This window comes from Thermobia domestica, chromosome 5 (assembly GCF_964235325.1).
Source record: "Thermobia domestica chromosome 5, izTheDome1.hap1.1, whole genome shotgun sequence".
Classification (NCBI taxonomy): domain Eukaryota; kingdom Metazoa; phylum Arthropoda; class Insecta; order Zygentoma; family Lepismatidae; genus Thermobia; species Thermobia domestica.
The window spans coordinates 271,553,495-271,574,598 of NC_137458.1; the positions used below are offsets into that span (position 1 = coordinate 271,553,495).

The window sequence follows — 21,104 nt, forward strand, 5'->3', positions numbered from 1 at the left end:
GATTTGGAATGCTCCAGACAAAGTCTCAATTAAGTGCGATGTCACTACAGTGGTCGAAAGAGGACAAAAAGTTAAAAAAAAAAAATAAATAAATAAAAATAAAAAAAATAAAAAATAAATAAATAAAATAAAATGAAAAAAAAAAAACGTTTTCTTACGCGTTCCAAAGAAATTTACTGACTTTTTAAACAGAACAATCCCAACATAAGAATAGGTCACTCGGAATTTTACAATATTCGACTAAAGTGGGTCAGTTCGCAACCTGCGAGGGAAGTGTGTATGTGTGTGTGTGTGTATTGTGCAAATTTTAAGTTAGCTGCTACTGCGTTGCTACAAATCAAAGGTGCAGCCTGGATTGAAGCTGTCATGAGTGACCTATTTCCTTTAGTAGTATGATCCGTAGAAAATGACAACTGTCTTCTTCAAGAATGTGGTGAATGTCCTGGAGTGGAAGGAATAAGTGTGGAGTCTTTAATTGTTGATCCTGATGAAAATGAAAGTGTTACATATGCCATATGGAAAACAATAATCTCGTTAAAAAACTGTGCCACTTTCTGTTTTCGTATCGTACATTGCTGGTTTAACTGTAAGAATTGTAATTCATGACTACATGAAGAAAATCCAAAGAGAATTAATTGCTACCGAAAAGCACCGTATAAAATTTTAAGATACAAATTCTATTTTACTTCATGTGGACTTTGCTGAAAACTGGACTGTTATTCTGCAAAGTGAAATTTAGGGTTATCACCGGAATATGAAACAACTGACAGTTTTGTTGTAATAAACGACGATAAAACACACGATTCGGCTCATGTACTCATAGCCATAGACAAGATTCTAAAAATACTCGAAGAAAAGCAAAAATATATTTTATAGAAAAAGGTTTGAATACGTGAAATTAGTGTCTACAATTTCCCAAACCGTGTCAGTGATTTCTGATGGTGTTGCATCCCACTTTAAAAATCACTTTCAGATGTTCGATATGCAGACAGGTCCGATAAAGCAGTGGTTTTGCAGTGAAACCTGCCATGAAACCGGTTTCTGCGAAGGTATTGAGGGGGGAGGTGTAAAGAATGTGGCAACGCGGCATAACCTTAAGCAAAAACAGATACACAGTATTAAAACCGCAGAAGAAAAAATGAAATGAAATTAAGTTTTACGTCCCACGATTATGCCGGTTAGGCTAAAGAACATTGTGATTATGAGAAATGAATGAAATAGTGGAATGCAGAAAGTGGGAGGAAACGGGATAACCCCGAGAAAACCCACGAGCACAGTGTTTGTCCACCACAAAGCCCACACGGCACGAGCTAGGATCGAACCAGGGACCCCAAGCACCGGAGGTGAACGCTCTACCACTGAGCCACCGCGCCCCCACTAAAACCGCAGAAGAATTCGTGAGTATAGTGCAAGTACAAACTCCGGGTATTACTGTCGTTTTGTTGCCTGGAACTGAATTCGACGACTTTCGGAATAAAAAAAGGGAAAGTATGCGACCGGTAACTGGTATTCAACGAAGTCATCTTTGACTTTCGGAAAATGGCGAAGTTTTTATGGCAGTAACGGGTCACCATGAACTAACTTCATGCTTCCCCCAAAATCGAACTTCTGCAATTCAAAGTGTAGATTTATGAAATCTGCAAAAAGGAACTCTTGTTACATACATATATGTATGATAACCAGTGGTGCGTAACAGAAATATTATGAATAAATCATGAATTACGTGAAGTTGAAGTGCTGTTTATGATTTTACATGGACCTTCAGCATTTGTGACTATCGACAATGTGCTACGCAGGGGCGGATCCAGGACGGACTTCTGGAAGAGGGGGTGGGGTAATACTGCTACTTAGAGGTACTTTTAAGAGCTCCAAACTCTGAAATCGGTTTTATTTATATATAAAATAAAATAAAAAATCTTCCCCTTGATCCACTCCTGGACGAGTTGTGAGTGAGCCAACACCTATTGGAGCACCTGCACGGTTACATGCTATTAGCGAAGACACCAACCAAGCAAATGATTGGTCCATGTAAAATAATAATAATAATAATAATAATAATAATAATGATAATAATAATAATAATAATAATAATAATAATAATAATAATAATAATAATAATAATAATAATAATAAAATCAGTGAAATTTTGTTTCGGAAGACCATTTTAAGTAAGTGAACTTGAAATTTGTGCGTTTCGTAATCGTAATTTCCACCTCAGATTATTTCGGTTTAACAAAACGGAGGAGTAGGGGGAGGATCATTTTACTATTTCAGAGAGCCTTCTTGATCAAAATGATGGAAAAAAACAGTCAAGAAAACCTTTTATTCTTCATTTAATGAATGTGAACCACAAACATAATCAAATCATTGCACTTTTATTGTTTGCAGTGTTGCTAACTGTGACATCAAAGTTAACGAAACTTCGCTAACTTTAAAAGGCTGCAGTTAATTCATGAAGCATTGGTCGAGAATGGTATTTGGTGTGTTTATTATTCATGTAAAGTTGAACCATCTGACAAAATTTCAGAATTTTAAAAGATGGTGTTTTCGAGAAAATGGCGCCCAAAAATGGCGATTTTTGAAAATTTTACAATTTCTCGAATTTTTTGCGACTAAACGGTTGCACACACAAGCGATACAAAATTTTTTTCGGAAAGCGGGTAACCAGGTCTTACCAACCGCGAAAACAGAATTTTAAAATTCGAACCGGAAGTGCTCGAAAAAAAAATCGCAAACTTCTACTTTTCAGATAAATTGACGTTCATTTGTTAATTTATGTACAAAAAGATACGCATGCGCAAATCAAACTATAATAAAATATAGTTTATTTATATCCCTATGTACATACCACAACAAGAATTATAACTCTACCTGTCTCCATAGCCGAATGGTGAGGCTCCAAAGTTGACCATTTTCCATGTCTTCTACAATTCATAAATTGTATTCCCCGTCTTTGATGGCCCATTACTTGGCGGGAAAATTTTTTTCGACAAAACAAAAAAATATGGGTCTCTTAAAAACATGTCTAGTTGCTATAAAAAAAGTTTCAACAATATCTGAGATGGTGATGGTACAATTTTATATTTTTTTGCCTGAGTTGAAATGGAAGGCACCTATAGATCTTATCGCATTCCAAAGGCAACTTAGTTCACAAACTCGATTTACGTTTTTCCAAAGCAAGATTAGTCAATAGTTAATCCTAAGGACTTTTTTCTTTTCTTGAGGGAGTCATGTTTTTAGTACTTTGTACTTTGTTACTTAAGCAGACCGCGAGTAACCCAAATATTATTTTGTCTGCCATGTTCCATACTACTAGCTTCGTTTGTTTTCAAATTTGGTGAACACATTTTGAATTTGTGAGTTACGTATAGTGTCAATTTGAATACAATGACATTCAGTTCTACCAGTAAATCATTTACATGGAGAAAAAACAAAGAAAGAACCTAAAACTGAGCCCTGTGGCACACTATGACTAATGCATCTTTATGCAGATAAAGATAACCGATAGTTTGAGATATGTATGATGTGAACTAACTGTACACATTAAAAATTGTAGAAAACCCCATTACTTTCGAACTGCACTGAATGTAGTTTTCTTAAGTAAGTCGAACATAGTACGGCAATTGTGCGTTATTCTTAACTAATAATAATCAGTCAACAAGTAATTTTTTTTAAAGTACTAAAAAAAGTTGTGAACTTGTGCACAACTCTGGAACTCGAAAAGTCATTAAGTGCAGTTAAACAGTACTTTAATGATGACTTAATAAGGCACACAAGTAGTCACACAAAAATATACTATTTTAAAAACAATCTTCACACAGTTTCTCTCTTAAAATAAAAGCACAAACATTTACACTATTTCCAAATTCAAATGTTTTTGACAATTACATTATCTTTATAGCAAATATAATATTAAACATTTGCTTTTAAAAAAATCTACTGCTGAATACTAAATTCTTGACTATTGTTTTCGTCTGCATATGCATTACATACATAAATAATGATCTATCTGTTATATACAAAGAGAGGCAAAATCACAATTTATGTAATAAACAGTTAAAATGGAAATCGCCTGTATTCATGAACAATGGGAGTGGATGTAGATACGCAATTTGAATTCCATAACCGCCACAGGTCTACATCTTTTACAAGATTGATGATGATATATCAAACAAATAGATAATTGCAATTTTTGACACATTTTTTATAGCATATTTGTAATACAATGTCCGAGACTATAATTGTTAAAGATGTTAAGATAAATTTACTTACATCTCTTTCATCTCTTTCAAGACGTACCGGTAGCTTTAAAATGGCTGCCTTTGAGATAACAGGCATCGGTCGTTTATTTGGAATGTAATGCCCCTTTTGACTACCAAGACTATATAGGATATGGATCTATAGGTTTACATGGTCTACGAAACCACATGAGCTCCCATTAGGAAATGAACCCAGGCACTCGGTACTAATAACAGAAAAACCTGACTATTGTCTATGGAGAAGTCTCATACACAATTCTACTGGTATGGTTGATTTTAACTCTAACAACTGTTTCTAAAATAAAATAGGTGCTTTCTGATTTTCGCCTCACCTTGTACACCAGAGCAATAGTATATAATATAATATTACATATTATTATGACAAATAATAACAGCACAGAAAGATTAGAAAATAAAATTTCAAAGTGCGTAGGTAACACTGAAAGTTTTTAGACAGCCATCGAACACAATAAGTTTGAAATATGCGCATTATAAGTATTTTTAAAAGTTTTGTTCTTCACAGCTAACATACTTTTCTATCCGTTCAAGCCACTTCTGAAAGCACTAGGTATTGCCTACCTAAAACTCGAAGATCAGTTGCGAAGAAACTTTATTATTTCCTATTCTCGAGGAAGCTTTCGTCAATGTATTTAGGTGTCGCCAGCAAACATGCAGTCGAATTCAGTGCTTTCAGAAATAGTGTAAGTGAAAGAACCATAGAACTTTAAGGAGAGTACGTTGCAAAAATTATAATATGCAGACTTCGAAGTTCATAATTTGTGTTTTATTCATCTGTCTGACAACTTTCAGTTTTACCCTCGTACTTACAGTTTTCACTGATAACGTAATACTTACTCAATTCCAGTCTATGATAACCATTGCTTAAAACATAGGTGTTCGCATTACCGTACTAAAAGACAGGTCAAGGTCTCGGAATAACCTTATATACTCGGAAAGTCCGGTTTTCAAAAACTGATTTAAAATATTTTTTGTAACGTGGAGTTCCATAGCGTACTTCGTCACAAAACCTTGGAGGCAATGCAACCTGCGGCAGCTTAGAACTTTTCTTTTCAGTTTCCGGGAACTGAAAGGAAAGTACAAATTACATTAGTCAAATACAGAACAGTACATGTATGACAATATTTCACTCAATATTAACAGACTATGTCGAAAGGGCGTATCAGGTTGCAATGATGTGAACAGACTTTGGGCCAGGTGGTTGATATTCAGCTCAAACGTAGAAGAGACTATGTAGATTCTTTATTCAGAAAGTAAATGGTCTTAAAATGGATGGAACATGGTAAAAAAAAAAAAAAAAAAAAAAAAAAAAAAAAAAAAAGTTAATGTCAATGGAAAATCAACGAAAACCAAATAATTCCTCCATTTACCTCAAAAACCAAAAGAGAGAGAGATGGCTGAAATTCTGCTTAAATATAGAACAGACTATGTAGATTCTACATTCAAAAAATAAATTTACTATAATGGATGAAACAGAAAAAAAAATTAACATTAATGTCAATGGAAAATCAATTAAAAATAAAAAATTCCTCCATTGATCTCAAAAACCAAAAGAGGGAGATCACTGAAATATAGCTCAAATGTAGATGAGACAACACAGATTCTATGTTTAAAAAAGAAATTGTCCTCAAATGGATGGAACGTAGTCAAAAAGCGCGAAACATTAACATTAGTGTCAATGGAAAATCAATGAATAACAAATAATTTCTCCACTTATCTTAGAAACCAAAAGATGGAGATGGCTGAAATTCGGCTTAAATATGGAACAGACTATGTAGATTCTACAGTCAAAAAAGTCCACAAATGGATGTAACATAGTCAAAAAAGCACGAAACTAACATTAATGTCAATGGAAAATCAATGAAAAACAAATGATTCCTTGTAGTCGGAAAAAAAAATTAAAAAAAAAATAATATAAATTTTCTTCTTACTGCTTACTGCTAGTTGGCTCAGAGAAGTATTAAAGTCTAGGGGTATATCTTCTAATAAATCCGATCTACATATTGCTAAAACAAAATTATATTTAATATGGTAAATATTTATAGTTTTGATTAAAGAAAACAATTCTGTACGTAACAGGAAATAAACAGGGAGTTTATTCTATAAAAATAATACGTAGAACTAGTGTTCTAAAAGACGGAAAACTATTTGAAGAGTTCAGAAGCAACGAGTTAAATATGAGATGCCACCAGGGGGACGAAAAATTAAGTGGGAATCTTTAACGATCTCCAATAACTCTCTCTTACGAATATCTGGTTTATAATACCTAGGTGCATTGATAGTTAAATAGTTAAAAACAATGAATTCTGCTAAAACTCCTTCCACCGCTCTGGAAGTCACTAACTAAATGTTTCAATATCTGGCTATCATTCTAGCCCAGCTATCATTCTAGCTGTCTCTAACTTTTATCTAAAAAGAAAAAAAACTCTCTTAGCCACCATTCAGGCTTCAGTCGTCACTTCGACTGTCACTAACTATTAGAAAAGTTCTGGGGAGACAATCATTCTTGTCGATCCCGCAGAATCACCTACCCGGCTATCACTTAAGCCAGCGGAAGGCGTAGAAGTGCTGCTGAGGCAGCTTGAGAGCACCGAAACCAGAGTTCAGTTTAAGCTCTCATGAGATGGGGCGACCGCTTCCCTTATAAAGGGGAGGAAAGTAGAAAGCCTGTTCGCGATAGTGTCGCCGCTGCGTGGGACGAAATTAAGAAAATATCATCTAGCAGAAAGGGTTGAGCGATCGGTGAGACACCTGGTGACATTTACATATAATATTTGACTTTTGTTGCTCCTGTGGACAGAAAAAGAACTAAAGAAGTTACATGTTAGGTATGCTAACTAATCAACATAGATAAATACAAGATAAAAACACAACTATATATTAAAAGATAATAATAATTAATTAAATCTTTGGCCAAAGATAATAATGTTCTTTATGCAACTGTTCTTTTTTTTTCATATAACAAAAACAGGGTATTGCATAATACTACCCGGTTAAAAAAAATTGAAAAAAAAATGATACTCACAGTAATATGTTATTTACAACCAAGAAGAAATATGAATATATATATATATATATATATATATATATATATATATGATATTGATCTGATTTACACTATTGCAGTTTCTTTTTACACAGTTTATAGAAAAATTAAGCATTCTTAAGAGCAGTCCGTTAGGTCTGTTTATTATTAATCACCACACAATTTTCAACACATTTCGATATTCTCGACGAATCACCACAACACTTTTTTTTTCACTTTTAGTCACTTTAAACGTTTTTTAACCCTTAGGACAGCGTTTCCCAACCGGTGTGCCGTGAATGGGCCGCTGGTGTGCCGCGAGAAATCGAAACAAAATTATTAATTTTATAGCAATCAAATTGCAAAACGTAGAGAAAAATGTATATTTGTATTTCACATTACTATGAACCTTTACTATGAATCTACAATTTTAAGTTTCATATACTGAGAAAAATCCGTTCTCCAGACAGCGGTATATTGTACAAATATACGGAAACCTCTTGCTTACTACAGGAATCAGTACGAGGCATACCTATCCTTATGCTATATATGCACTGCCTAGATGCATCCTAGATGCTATATATGCCTTAGATGTTACATCATGCCGTTGCAAACTATTTCGTAACTTGAAAATTTAAAATATCATTCAATCCTTTAAAAAAAAAATTACCTACATTTGTGTTTTAAAAATAAGAGATATTTGTTTGTTTGTTCGTTATTTAGTGACCTTCCTTCTTAGTAAAAAGGTTGGATACAGTTTTTAAAAAGAAAGCGTATTTTTAAAAACCTGAGTCCAATTTTTCATTGCATTTGTTTTCTATTTTTAAATTTGAATGAAAAATAAGCATAATTATTTACCACGGGGGAAAACCAGTGATCGAGCTTTTTTCTCTGTGAGGAGATCAACAATAACAGAAAAAATACCACTGTGTTTTATATTTACAAATAATAATATCTATAAGTGTGCCGCGAGAATCCAAGTAACACCCGTAGTGTGCCGCAAGTTGAAAAAGGTTGGGAAACGCTGCCTTAGGAACTGCTGGTATTCATAGTCACTATCGAGGTTTTTTCCTGGTGTTACGGGAATCTCGTCCGATTCCGTTAGATCTATTTGTAGAATATCCTCACTCAGGTCGTTGGAATCCATCCTACCTTAAACCGTTTGTGCCGAGTTAGCTTCCCGCAACTCCTGAAGGGTGAAGTTATACTCCGGTTTTTGGTGATTTCGATCTTCCTTTGGAGTGTTTGGTTTCTTAAAAATCCTTTTTCTTCTTGCCTTCTGCAGGCTTTCATCGACTTTTACCTGTAGTTCTAACTCTCTTGGATTTTCACTCTTTGGTCTGCACGAGACGTAAAGGGATCGTGTTCTAGGCCTCGACATCTTTGTTTCTCCTGCTAACTGCAACATGTGGTCTCCCAAGCTCATACTCCGGGCTGGAATGCAGCCTCCAGGCTAAACTCTCCTGCTGCTGTGGAAGGTGGGAGGCGAAATCTGGGGGTGAGAAAAAAGGCTTGAATTGATCTGCATTGGCGCGAGTCTGCTTTCCATCTCTGCAGTGTTGCAATATATGTGTGTTCTTAGCTACTCTCTGGGTTAAAAGGTACGGACCAATGTATTTTGGGAAGAGAGAGGAGGAGATCTTTTTGGGAAGACAAGAAAGACGTTTTGCCTTAAGCCAGCCCTTTTCTCCTACTTTAAATCTATTTTCTTTTCTACCTTTATTGTAATTGTTAACTTTTCTTTTATGTTGTTTGATTTGAGTGATATTAGCCCTTGTTAGTATCTCTTGAAAGTTATCCCTAATTCTTTCGGCGTACTGAGAGTAGGACTTTTCTGAAGACCTGGGTTCTTCAATTGAATAACCTGAATTTACGAATGGGGATTTTAATTTCCTTCCGAAATGAAGAACTGATGGTTCAAAACCAGTAGATGCGCATTTTCGGTTATTTAGGGCATACTGAATGAAGTTGAGATTTTCTGACCAATTATCATGACTATCAGTATACATAGCCAATAATTTCTTTGCTTGTTTCACATAGCATTCGCTTTTGTTTCCTTTCGGACGGTATTTGCTAATATAAATTTGTTGGATAGAGAGAACTTTTAGAAGATCCTTCCATAATTTGCTAGTAAACACAGTGTGATTGTCAGAAGCCAAATGAGAATAGAACCCATAGTTACAGAAAAATTCCAGAAGACACTCTGCTATTTTTTGAGAAGTGATTACTCTTAAAGGATGGAGTTTCGTGAATCGACTAAACCCATCAACAAGAACGAGAACAAAAGAATAACCCCCTTTTTTAGATCTCAAAAGCGGGCCAAAGGTGTCAATATAGAGAAGGTGACCACTCTCTTTAACCAAGGAGCTGGCCAAATTACCAATTTTTGAATTTTGAGCATCTTTGTAAACGGCACAAACCACACATGATCGACAAAATTGAGCTACATCCTTCTTCCACCCTTCCCAGTAGTATAAAACCTTAATTTTGTCAATTGTTTCTGCTATACTAGGGTGGCCAGACAGTTTGTTGCAATGAAGATCATCAAGCACAGAGGCTCTTGCAGCTTTAGGAAGCCATATTACCCAATGGTCCCCCTCAAAATTCCTAAGCTTCCTAAGTAATATTCCCTCATTATTTAAGCGAGTGACTTTCACTAACTGTTGAACTTTTCGTTTCATTTTCCCGGCGAGTTTTTCGGTTTTTCCCTTATGCCTGTTGATCAGGTTGTTTAAAAGGATTTCTTTTTCTTGCTCTCTCACCAGATTTTCTTTGCTGAGATCTACTATGTTCTCGGCACGATCTTCTTTTTCCTCTTCTATCACACCAGAAAAAGGTAGTTCAAGAAAACCTTCAACTTTCTCTTCTTCTGTCCATCTATCCACCATGGTGGTAGTAACTCTATAATTTTTCTTTTTTCTTCTCATCTCTTCCTTCATGTTCTTTATAGCCTTGCTGTTGAACAACTCAGCCAAGTTTACTTCTTCATACTCAAGGTCACTAACACTTCGAAGTTTTCCATCTTCTTCTTCTATTTTGAGATACCCTTCGTCATTTTCTGTCTCTAGAGGATAGAATTCATTGCTGACCAAGTTTTCTTCAAAATTCACGTCTTCTGTGTAGCCTTGACTAATCCTAGACAGATAATCAATATAGTGGGTTACTCCTTTACGATATCTAATAACAACAGGAAACCGAGAGATACGAGCCAACCACCTCGTAATTAAAGCAGAAACTTTGGATGCTTTAAAGAGGTGAGTTATCGCTTTGTGGTCTGTAAAAACCGTTATTCTCGGGGTTTGGACAAAATACAATTGATATCGTTCAAGAGCTAGTACAATCCCAAGCAGCTCTTTCTGAGATGCTCCGTATGCTTGCTGTGATGGGGATAGTTTCTTCGACCCAAAAGCTACTACCCGCATCTTGTTATTTTCATCTTTTTGTGCTACTAGGTAGCCGCTCACTATACTGGAAGAATCGACGAAAAGAAAGAATTCTTCATTTAGCCTGGGAAGAAGTAACTTAGGATCTGACACTATAATGGATTTTAATTTATCCAGCGCCTCCTGCTCAGTCTGCCCCCATCTGAACTTTTCTGACTGCTTTAGTAACGAAGTCAATGGTGCAGTGATCTCGGCCATTCTAGGAATGTGGTTCCTGAGATAGCCAAAAAATCCAATTAAAGATTGCAGCTCTTTTTTAGATTTAGGTCGCTGAATCTGATTGGCCATCTTTATTTTCTCCTCAGAACAGGATAGAATTCCGTTTGATACTGAAAAACCTAAAAATTCTATTTTTTCACAAAAGAAAAACGATTTTGAAGGACTTAAGGTCAACCCTTCATTTTTCAGCCTAGAAAAAGTGTCATCCAGCACGTTCATCATATCTAGCTCCGTATCTGTTGCCCACAGGAGGTCATCGTAAAAGCAGATAACTTTTGTATAATATAATTCACCTAGAGTCAATTGCATAAGCTTGCAAAGAGTGTTAGGCATAGACATGAGGCCGTACGCTCCCCTAACGTATCTAAAGACCCCCCACGGAGTTATGAAAGCTGTATAAGAGCGGGATTTTTCTTTTATCATGCACTGAGCGTATGAGAAACTCAAATTGCTTTTTGAGAATAATCTTTTATTCCCAAGATAGGCTAGACTCCTCAAGGCTTGGTATAATTAAAATTTGAGGCTTTGTAAGGTGATTAACACGACGCGCGTCGAGGACCAGTTTGTAATTTCCCGACTTCTTCTTGTGAATAATAATATTACTCACATAGTCAGAATAACAGGGTTCAATAAGATCCTGAGCTTGCATTTCCTCTAACAGGTCTTTAAGGATTTTTTTCTTTTCATTTGACATAGGTCTCAGTTTGAAAAAAAAAAAAAAAAAAAAAAAAGGTTTTTCTTCAGATAACTCAATAGTATGCTTTACACTTCTAGATAACCCTGGTTTTTCAGAGAATAAATCTTTATGCTTCCAGACCAATTCTTCAAATTTGGCCTTATTGACCGGATCTAGATTTACCCTACTTATCATACGCCGAATTTCTTCATCATCTTTTTCTTCTATTGAGTTTACTGCGCCATTTTCTTTTTTCAAACTAGAACTCTCTGTGTCAAAAGGACAAATGAACTCCTGTTCTGTACCTAGAGTCCATCCTTGGTTTCTAATATCCAAAACTATGCCGGTGGATTTAAGCATATCTCTCCCACCTAGGACCTCCTTAATCAGACCAGGTATTAAATAAAATTTCTGTCTAACTTTTATATCATAAATTTCTATCGACGTGATGACATTCTTTAATAACGATGGATCCACTTGCTAATGCTACCGCTTGGTTACATTTATGAACTTTGATTCCTTTTTCCTTCAACTCATTGGCTATTTTTTCATTTATGGCTGACAGGCTACTACCACTGTCCAAAAAAACTAATACCGGAATACCAGATAGGTTTCCTTTTACTAACGGAGGTTTTATCTTCTCCCCCCTGTATCTTTTACTAAGCATCGCTTCCCGTTTTTTGATGGAGGAACACAATGGTCAGGTGCTTCTCTAGAAATAGATATTTGTTTCTTCATTCTTCTAGCTGGAACACCTGCATTTTTTTCTTCAACAGCATTCGTCTTCCTATTGTGTTCTGTTCGAAAACACCTTCCGAGCGTCTGGGGCGGTGCTCATTCCGTTAGAAAGGCTCTAACCACTGGAAAATGGATTTCTTCTTCTTATTCTTTTTTTTCAGGTGCTACAAATCTTGTTCGATTTTTATCATGCTTCAGTTTCCAAGTTCCTTCCTGGGAGTAAATTTCCATTCCAACCTTTTTTATCAAGTCAAGACCCATTATAAGATCCGTATTAAGGCCGGGAAGAACGTAAAAGTGATGTTTAAAAACACGTCCTTTCAGCAAAAATTTGGCTTTTAAGATTCCTGTTGCCGTAGCTTCGCCTGTAGCTAATAATAGTTTATCTTCACAAGGGCTAACTACTGCACCATTTTTCTTCAATTCCAGCGCAAGTTTCTCATTGGCCAGACTTATTACAGAACCCGTATCCGTGTATAGGAATTTCTTCTTTCTTCCAAACATTGCATATATATATGGTCCTGATTCCCGTTTCTTTTTCCCTTGGAAAACTGCTGCAGACACTTTTTTATCACGCGCCTTGAAGCACTGTGATGTCCAATGATTTTTCATTTTGCAATGATTGCAGAACTTCTGTTTGTAGCTTTCCGACTCTAACGCTTCTGTCTGAGTCGTCTTCTTTCTTCGGGAGCCTGCCGGATCTAATGCTCTGACGTCCAGTCGAGGTATTTCTTCAGCCCCCTTATCTCCCGTAAGCTGCGCCACTGCTAATGACTTCTTTTTACTTGACTCCGATTTATTCGAAACTGCAACCACGTAATCGTGTTCTTTAAGAAGGAGAGAGTGTATTTCAAGAGATGCTAGCTCTAGCTTGTTGATGCTCTCGAAATTCTTTCCATATAGAAAGCTTCTAAATCTCGGATGAGATTTATTTATTATTTCTTTTAAAATCACGTCTTCTTCCAATTGCGTCTCTAATCTCTGATACATGCAATATATGTCTCTTATAAATTCTGAAAGGGATTCGTCTACTCTCTCGTATCTTTCGTTAATATTCTCTTGAATCTCACGATTGTATTCGAAAGAATAACATTCTTGGAGAATCAAATTTCTTCTTGAAAACCATCCATCTCCTCGCTCTACCTATAAGAACCTTAGGTATGATTTTTTCTAATACTTCTTCTTTCGACAGATTCTTCTGTTCTGCGTAAACGTCAAGTTCCTCTAAAAATTCGTAGACCGAGCTTTCCGGTTCCCCGTCGAATTTGGGTGGAAGAATTTGAAATTCTAACTCCTTATCTTTCTTGCAATCACATATTGTTCCATTTTGTGGATTACTTCTATCTTGCCGCGAAACCAAAGCCTCCAGTATTCTTTCTGAGGTTAGCTGATCCCCTTTTCTTAGATGTAAAGCCTCCCTCAATTGGATAATATCTAAACTAGGCTCCATTCTTGTTATTTTTCCTGTACGTAATAACATATACGTCAAAACTAAAGGGCAATCCCGAGACTTGAGCTCCCAATTATGTACTCGGAAAAAAAAAAAATTAAAAAAAAAATAATATAAATTTTCTTCTTACTGCTTACTGCTAGTTGGCTCAGAGAAGTATTAAAGTCTAGGGGTATATCTTCTAATAAATCCGATCTACATATTGCTAACACAAAATTATATTTAATATGGTAAATATTTATAGTTTTGATTAAAGAAAACAATTCTGTACGTAACAGGAAATAAACAGGGAGTTTATTCTATAAAAATAATACGTAGAACTAGTGTTCTAAAAGACGGAAAACTATTTGAAGAGTTCAGAAGCAACGAGTTAAATATGAGATGCCACCAGGGGGACGAAAAATTAAGTGGGAATCTTTAACGATCTCCAATAAGTCTCTCTTACGAATATCTGGTTTATAATACCTAGGTGCATTGATAGTTAAAATAGTTAAAAACAATGAATTCTGCTAAGACTCCTCCCACCACTCTGGAAGTCACTAACTAAATGTTTCAATATCTGGCTATCATTCTAGCCCAGCTATCATTCTAGCTGTCTCTAACTTTTATCTAAAAAGAAAAAAAAAACTCTCTTAGCCACCATTCAGGCTTCAGTCGTCACTTCGACTGTCACTAACTATAAGAAAAGTTCTGGGGAGACAATCATTCTTGTCTATCCCGCAGAATCACCTACCCGGCTATCACTTAAGCCAGCGGAAGGCGTAGAAGTGCTGCTGAGGCAGCTTGAGAGCACCGAAACCAGAGTTCAGTTTAAGCTTTCATGAGATGGGGCGACCGCTTCCCTTATAAAGGGGAGGAAAGCAGAAAGCCTGTTCGCGATAGTGTCGCCGCTGCGTGGGACGAAATTAAGAAAATATCATCTAGAAGAAAGGGTTGAGCGATCGGCGAAACACCTGGTGACATTTACATAGAATATTTGACTTTTGTTGCTCCTGTGGACAGAAAAAGAACTAAAGAAGTTACATGTTAGCTATGCTAACTAATCAACATAGATAAAAACACAACTATATATTAAAAGATAATAATAATTAATTAAATCTTTGGCCAAAGATAATAATGTTCTTTATATAACTGTTTCTTTTTTTTTCATATAACAAAAACAGGGTATTGCATCCTCCACTTATCTCATAAACCAAAAGAGGGAGATCGTTGAAATTTAGCTCAAATGTAGAAGAGACAACAGATTCTATATTCAAAAAAGAAATTGTCCCCAAATGGATGCAACGTACTCAAAAAGCGCGAAACATTAACATTAGTGTCAATGGAAAATCAATGAAAAACAAATGATTCCTCCACTTATCTCAAAAACCAAAAGAGGGAGATCGTTGAAATTTAACTCAAATGTAGAAGAGACAACACAGATTCTATATTCAAAAAAGAAATTGTCCCCAAATGGATGGAACGTACTCAAAAAGCGCGAAACATTAACATTAGTGTCAATGGAAAATCAATGAAAAACAAATGATTCCTCCACTTATCTCAAAAACCAAAAGAGGTAGATCGTTGAAATTTAGCTCAAATGTAGAAGAGACAACAGATTCTATATTCAAAAAAGAAATTGTCCCCAAATGGATGGAACGTAGTCAAAAAGCGCGAAACATTAACATTAGTGTCAATGGAAAATCAATGAAAAATAAATAATTTCTCCACTTATCTCAGAAACCAAAAGATGGAGATGGCTGAAATTCGGCTTAAATATGGAACAGACTATGTACATTCTACAGTCAAAAAAGTCTACAAATGGATGTAACATAGTCAAAAAAGCACAAGAGACAACACAGATTCTATACTCAAAAAATAAATTGTCCCCAAATGGATGGAACGTAGTCAAAAAGCGCGAAACATTAACATTAGTGTCAATGGAAAATCAATGAAAAATAAATAATTTCTCCACTTATCTCAGAAACCAAAAGATGGAGATGGCTGAAATTCGGCTTAAATATAGAACAAACTATGTAGATTCTACAGTCAAAAAAGTCCACAAATGGATGTAACATAGTCAAAAAAAGCACGAAACATTAACATTAATGTCAATGGAAAATCAATGAAAAACAAATGATTCCTCCACTTATCTCAAAAAGCAAAAGAGGGAGATCGTTGAAATTTAGCTCAAATGTAAAAGAGACAACACAGATTCTATATTCAAAAAAAAATTGTTCCCAAATGGATGGAACGTAGTCAAAAAGCGCGAAACATTAACATTAGTGTCAATGGAAAATCAATGAAAAATAAATAGTTTCTCCACTTATCTCAGAAACCAAAAATGGAGATGGCTGAAATTCGGCTTAAATATGGAACAGACTATGTAGATTCTACAGTCAAAAAAGTCCGCAAATGGATGTAACATAGTCAAAAAAGCACGAAACATTAACATTAATGTCAATGGAAAATCAATGAAAAACAAATGATTCCTCCACTTATCTCAAAAACCAAAAGAGGGAGATCGTTGAAATTTAGCTCAAATGTAGAAGAGACAACACAGATTCTATATTCAAAAAAGAAATTGTCCCCAAATGGATGGAACGTACTCAAAAAGCGCGAAACATTAACATTACTGTCAATGGAAAATCAATGAAAAATAAATAATTTCTCCACTTATCTTAGAAACCAAAAGATGGAGATGGCTGAAATTCGGCTTAAATATGGAACAGACTATGTAGATTCTACAGTAAAAAAAGTCCACAAATGGATGTAACATAGTCAAAAAAAGCACGAAACATTAACATTAATGTCAATGGAAAATCAATGAAAAACAAATGATTCCTCCACTTATCTCAAAAACCAAAAGAGGGAGATCGTTGAAATTTAGCTCAAATGTAGAAGAGACAACACAGATTCTATATTCAAAAAAGAAATTGTCCCCAAATGGATGGAACGTAGTCAAAAAGCGCGAAACATTAACATTAGTGTCAATGGAAAATCAATGAAAAATAAATAATTTCTCCACTTATCTCAGAAACCAAAAGATGGAGATGGCTGAAATTCGGCTTAAATATGGAACAGACTATGTAGATTCTACAGTCAAAAAGTCCACAAATGGATGTAACATAGTCAAAAAAGCACGAAACATTAACATTAATGTCAATGGAAAAAAAACCAAAAGAGGGAGATCGTTGAAATTTAGCTCAAATGTAGAAGAGACAACACAGATTCTATATTCAAAAAAGAAATTGTCCCCAAATGGATGGAACTTAGTCTAAAAGCGCGAAACATTAACATTAGTGTCAATGGAAAATCAATGAAAAATAAATAATTTCTCCACTTATCTCAGAAACCAAAAATGGAGATGGCTGAAATTCGGCTTAAATATGGAACAGACTATGTAGATTCTACAGTCAAAAAAGTCCACAAATGGATGTAACATAGTCAAAAAAAGCACGAAACATTAACATTAATGTCAATGGAAAATCAATGAAAAACAAATGATTCCTCCACTTATCTCAAAAACCAAAAGAGGGAGATCGTTGAAATTTAGCTCAAATGTAGAAGAGACAACACAAATTCTATATTCAAAAAAGAAATTGTCCCCAAATGGATGGAACTTAGTCAAAAAGCGCGAAACATTAACATTAGTGTCAATGGAAAATCAATGAAAAACAAATGATTCCTCCACTTATCTCAAAAACCAAAAGAGGGAGATCGTTGAAATTCAGCTCAAATGTAGAAGAGACAACACAAATTCTATATTCAAAAAAGAAATTGTCCCCAAATGGATGGAATGTAGTCAAAAAGCGCGAAACATTAACATTAGTGTCAATGGAAAATCAATGAAAATCAAATGATTCTTCCACTTATCTCAAAAACCAAAAGAGGGAGATCGTTGAAATTAAGCTCAAATGTACAAGAGACAACACATATTCTATATTCAAAAAAGAAATTGTCCCCAACATTAACATTAGTGTCAATGGAAAATCAATGAAAAATAAATAATTTCTCCACTTATCTCAGAAACCAAAAGATGGAGATGACTGAAATTCGGCTTAAATATAGAACAAACTATGTAGATTCTACAGTCAAAAAAGTCCACAAATGGATGTAACATAGTCAAAAAAAGCACGAAACATTAACATTAATGTCAATGGAAAATTAATGAAAAACAAATGATTCCTCCACTTATCTCAAAAACCAAAAGAGGGAGATCGTTGAAATTTAGCTCAAATGTAAAAGAGACAACACAGATTCTATATTCAAAAAAGAAATTGTCCCCAAATGGATGGAACGTAGTCAAAAAGCGCGAAACATTAACATTACTGTCAATGGAAAATCAATGAAAAATAAATAATTTCTCCACTTATCTCAGAAACCAAAAATGGAGATGGCTGAAATTCGGCTTAAATATGGAACAGACTATGTAGATTCTACAGTCAAAAAAGTCCACAAATGGATGTAACATAGTCAAAAAAGCACGAAACATTAACATTAATGTCAATGGAAAATCAATGAAAAACAAATGATTCCTCCACTTATCTCACAAAAGAGGGAGATCGTTGAAATTTAGCTCAAATGTAAGAGACAACACAGATTCTATATTCAAAAAAGAAATTGTCCCCAAATGGATGGAACGTAGTCAAAAAGCGCGAAACATTAACATTAGTGTCAATGGAAAATCAATGAAAAATAAAAAATTTCTCCACTTATCTCAGAAACCAAAAATGGAGATGGCTGAAATTCGGCTTAAATATGGAACAGACTATGTAGATTCTACAGTCAAAAAAGTCCACAAATGGATGTAACATAGTCAAAAAAGCACGAAACATTAACATTAATGTCAATGGAAAATCAATGAAAAACAAATGATTCCTCCACTTATCTCAAAAACCAAAAGAGGGAGATCGTTGAAATTTAGCTCAAATGTAGAAGAGACAACACAAATTCTATATTCAAAAAAGAAATTGTCCCCAAATGGATGGAACGTAGTCAAAAAGCGCGAAACATTAACATTAGTGTCAATGGAAAATCAATGAAAAACAAATGATTCCTCCACTTATCTCAAAAACCAAAAGAGGGAGATCGTTGAAATTTAGCTCAAATGTACAAGAGACAACACAGATTCTATATTCAAAAAAGAAATTGTCCCCAAATGGATGGAACGTAGTCAAAAAGCGCGAAACATTAACATTAGTGTCAATGGAAAATCAATGAAAAATAAATAATTTTTCCACTTATCTCAGAAACCAAAAGATGGAGATGACTGAAATTCGGCTTAAATATAGAACAAACTATGTAGATGCTACAGTCAAAAAAGTCCACAAATGGATGTAACATAGTCAAAAAAAGCACGAAACATTAACATTAATGTCAATGGAAAATTAATGAAAAACAAATGATTCCTCCACTTATCTCAAAAACCAAAAGAGGGAGATCGTTGAAATTTAGCTCAAATGTAAAAGAGACAACACAGATTCTATATTCAAAAAAGAAATTGTGCCCAAATGGATGGAACGTAGTCAAAAAGCGCGAAACATTAACATTAGTGTCAATGGAAAATCAATGAAAAACAAATGATTCTTCCACTTATCTCAAAAACCAAAAGAGGGAGATCGTTGAAATTTAGCTCAAATGTACAAGAGACAACACATATTCTATATTCAAAAAAGAAATTGTCCCCAAATGGATGGAACGTAGTCAAAAAGCGCGAAACATTAACATTACTGTCAATGGAAAATCAGTGAAAAATAAATAATTTCTCCACTTATCTTAGAAACCAAAAGATGGAGATGGCTGAAATTCGGCTTAAATATGGAACAGACTATGTAGATTCTACAGTCAAAAAAGTCCGCAAATGGATGTAACATAGTCAAAAAAGCACGAAACATTAACACTAATGTCAATGGAAAATCAATGAAAAACAAATGATTCCTCCACTTATCTCAAAAACCAAAAGAGGGAGATCGTTGAAATTTAGCTCAAATGTACAAGAGACAACACAGATTCTATATTCAAAAAAGAAATTGTCCCCAAATGGATGGAACGTAGTCAAAAAGCGCGAAACATTAACATTAGTGTCAATGGAAAATCAATGAAAAATAAATAATTTCTCCACTTATCTTAGAAACCAAAAGATGGAGATGGCTGAAATTCGGCTTAAATATGGAACAGACTATGTAGATTCTACAGTCAAAAAAGTCCACAAATGGATGTAACATAGTCAAAAAAAGCACGAAACATTAACATTAATGTCAATGGAAAATCAATGAAAAAAATGATTCCTCCACTTATCTCAAAAACCAAAAGAGGGAGATCGTTGAAATTTAGCTCAAATGTAGAAGAGACAACACAGATTCTATATTCAAAAAAGAAATTGTCCCCAAATGGATGGAACGTAGTCAAAAAGGGCGAAACATTAACATTAGTGTCAATGGAAAATCAATGAAAAACAAATGATTCCTCCAATTATCTCAAAAACCAAAAGAGGGAGATCGTTGAAATTTAGCTCAAATGTAGAAGAGACAACACAGATTCTATATTCAAAAAAGAAATTGTCCCCAAATGGATGGAACGTAGTCAAAAAGCGCGAAACATTAACATTAGTGTCAATGGAAAATCAATGAAAAATAAATAATTTCTCCACTTATCTCAGAAACCAAAAGATGGAGATGGCTGAAGTTCGGCTTAAATATGGAACAGACTATGTAGATTCTACAGTCAAAAAAGTCCACAAATGGATGTAACATAGTCAAAAAAGCACGAAACATTAACATTAATGTCAATGGAAAAAAAACCAAAAGAGGGAGATCGTTGAAATTTAGCTCAAATGTAGAAGAGACAACACAAATTCTATATTCAAAAAAGAAATTGTCCCCAAATGGATGGAACGTAGTCAAAAAGCGCGAAACATTAACATTAGTGTCAATGGAAAATCAATGAAAAATAAATAATTTCTCCACTTATCTCAGAAACCAAAAGATGGAGATGGCTGAAATTCGGCTTAAATATAGAACAAACTATGTAGATTCTACAGTCAAAAAAGTCCACAAATGGATGTAACATAGTCAAAAAAAGCACGAAACATTAACATTAATGTCAATGGAAAATCAATGAAAAACAAATGATTCCTCCACTTATCTCAAAAAGCAAAAGAGGGAGATCGTTGAAATTTAGCTCAAATGTAAAAGAGACAACACAGATTCTATATTCAAAAAAGAAATTGTCCCCAAATGGATGGAACGTAGTCAAAAAGCGCGAAACATTAACATTAGTGTCAATGGAAAATCAA

General features: G+C 34.7%; 1 protein-coding gene across 4 annotated transcripts in view; it reads right to left on the reverse strand.

The window, feature by feature from the left end:
* Window positions 1-2,652: 2,652 nt before the first annotated feature.
* LOC145686626 (protein C-mannosyl-transferase DPY19L3-like) overlaps window positions 2,653-21,104 on the reverse strand; it is a 142,011-nt gene continuing 123,559 nt past the window's right edge. For 3 of the 4 annotated variants that reach the window (XM_081760090.1, XM_081760089.1, XM_081760091.1), the window contains exon 12: window positions 2,653-5,343. In XM_081760090.1, the coding sequence (XP_081616216.1) occupies window positions 5,182-5,343 (162 nt within the window). In that variant the 3' untranslated portion in view covers window positions 2,653-5,181. Of the gene's footprint in view, window positions 5,344-6,405; window positions 8,795-21,104 lie in introns of those variants that run through there. The other variant, XM_081760092.1, reaches the window with a different exon arrangement.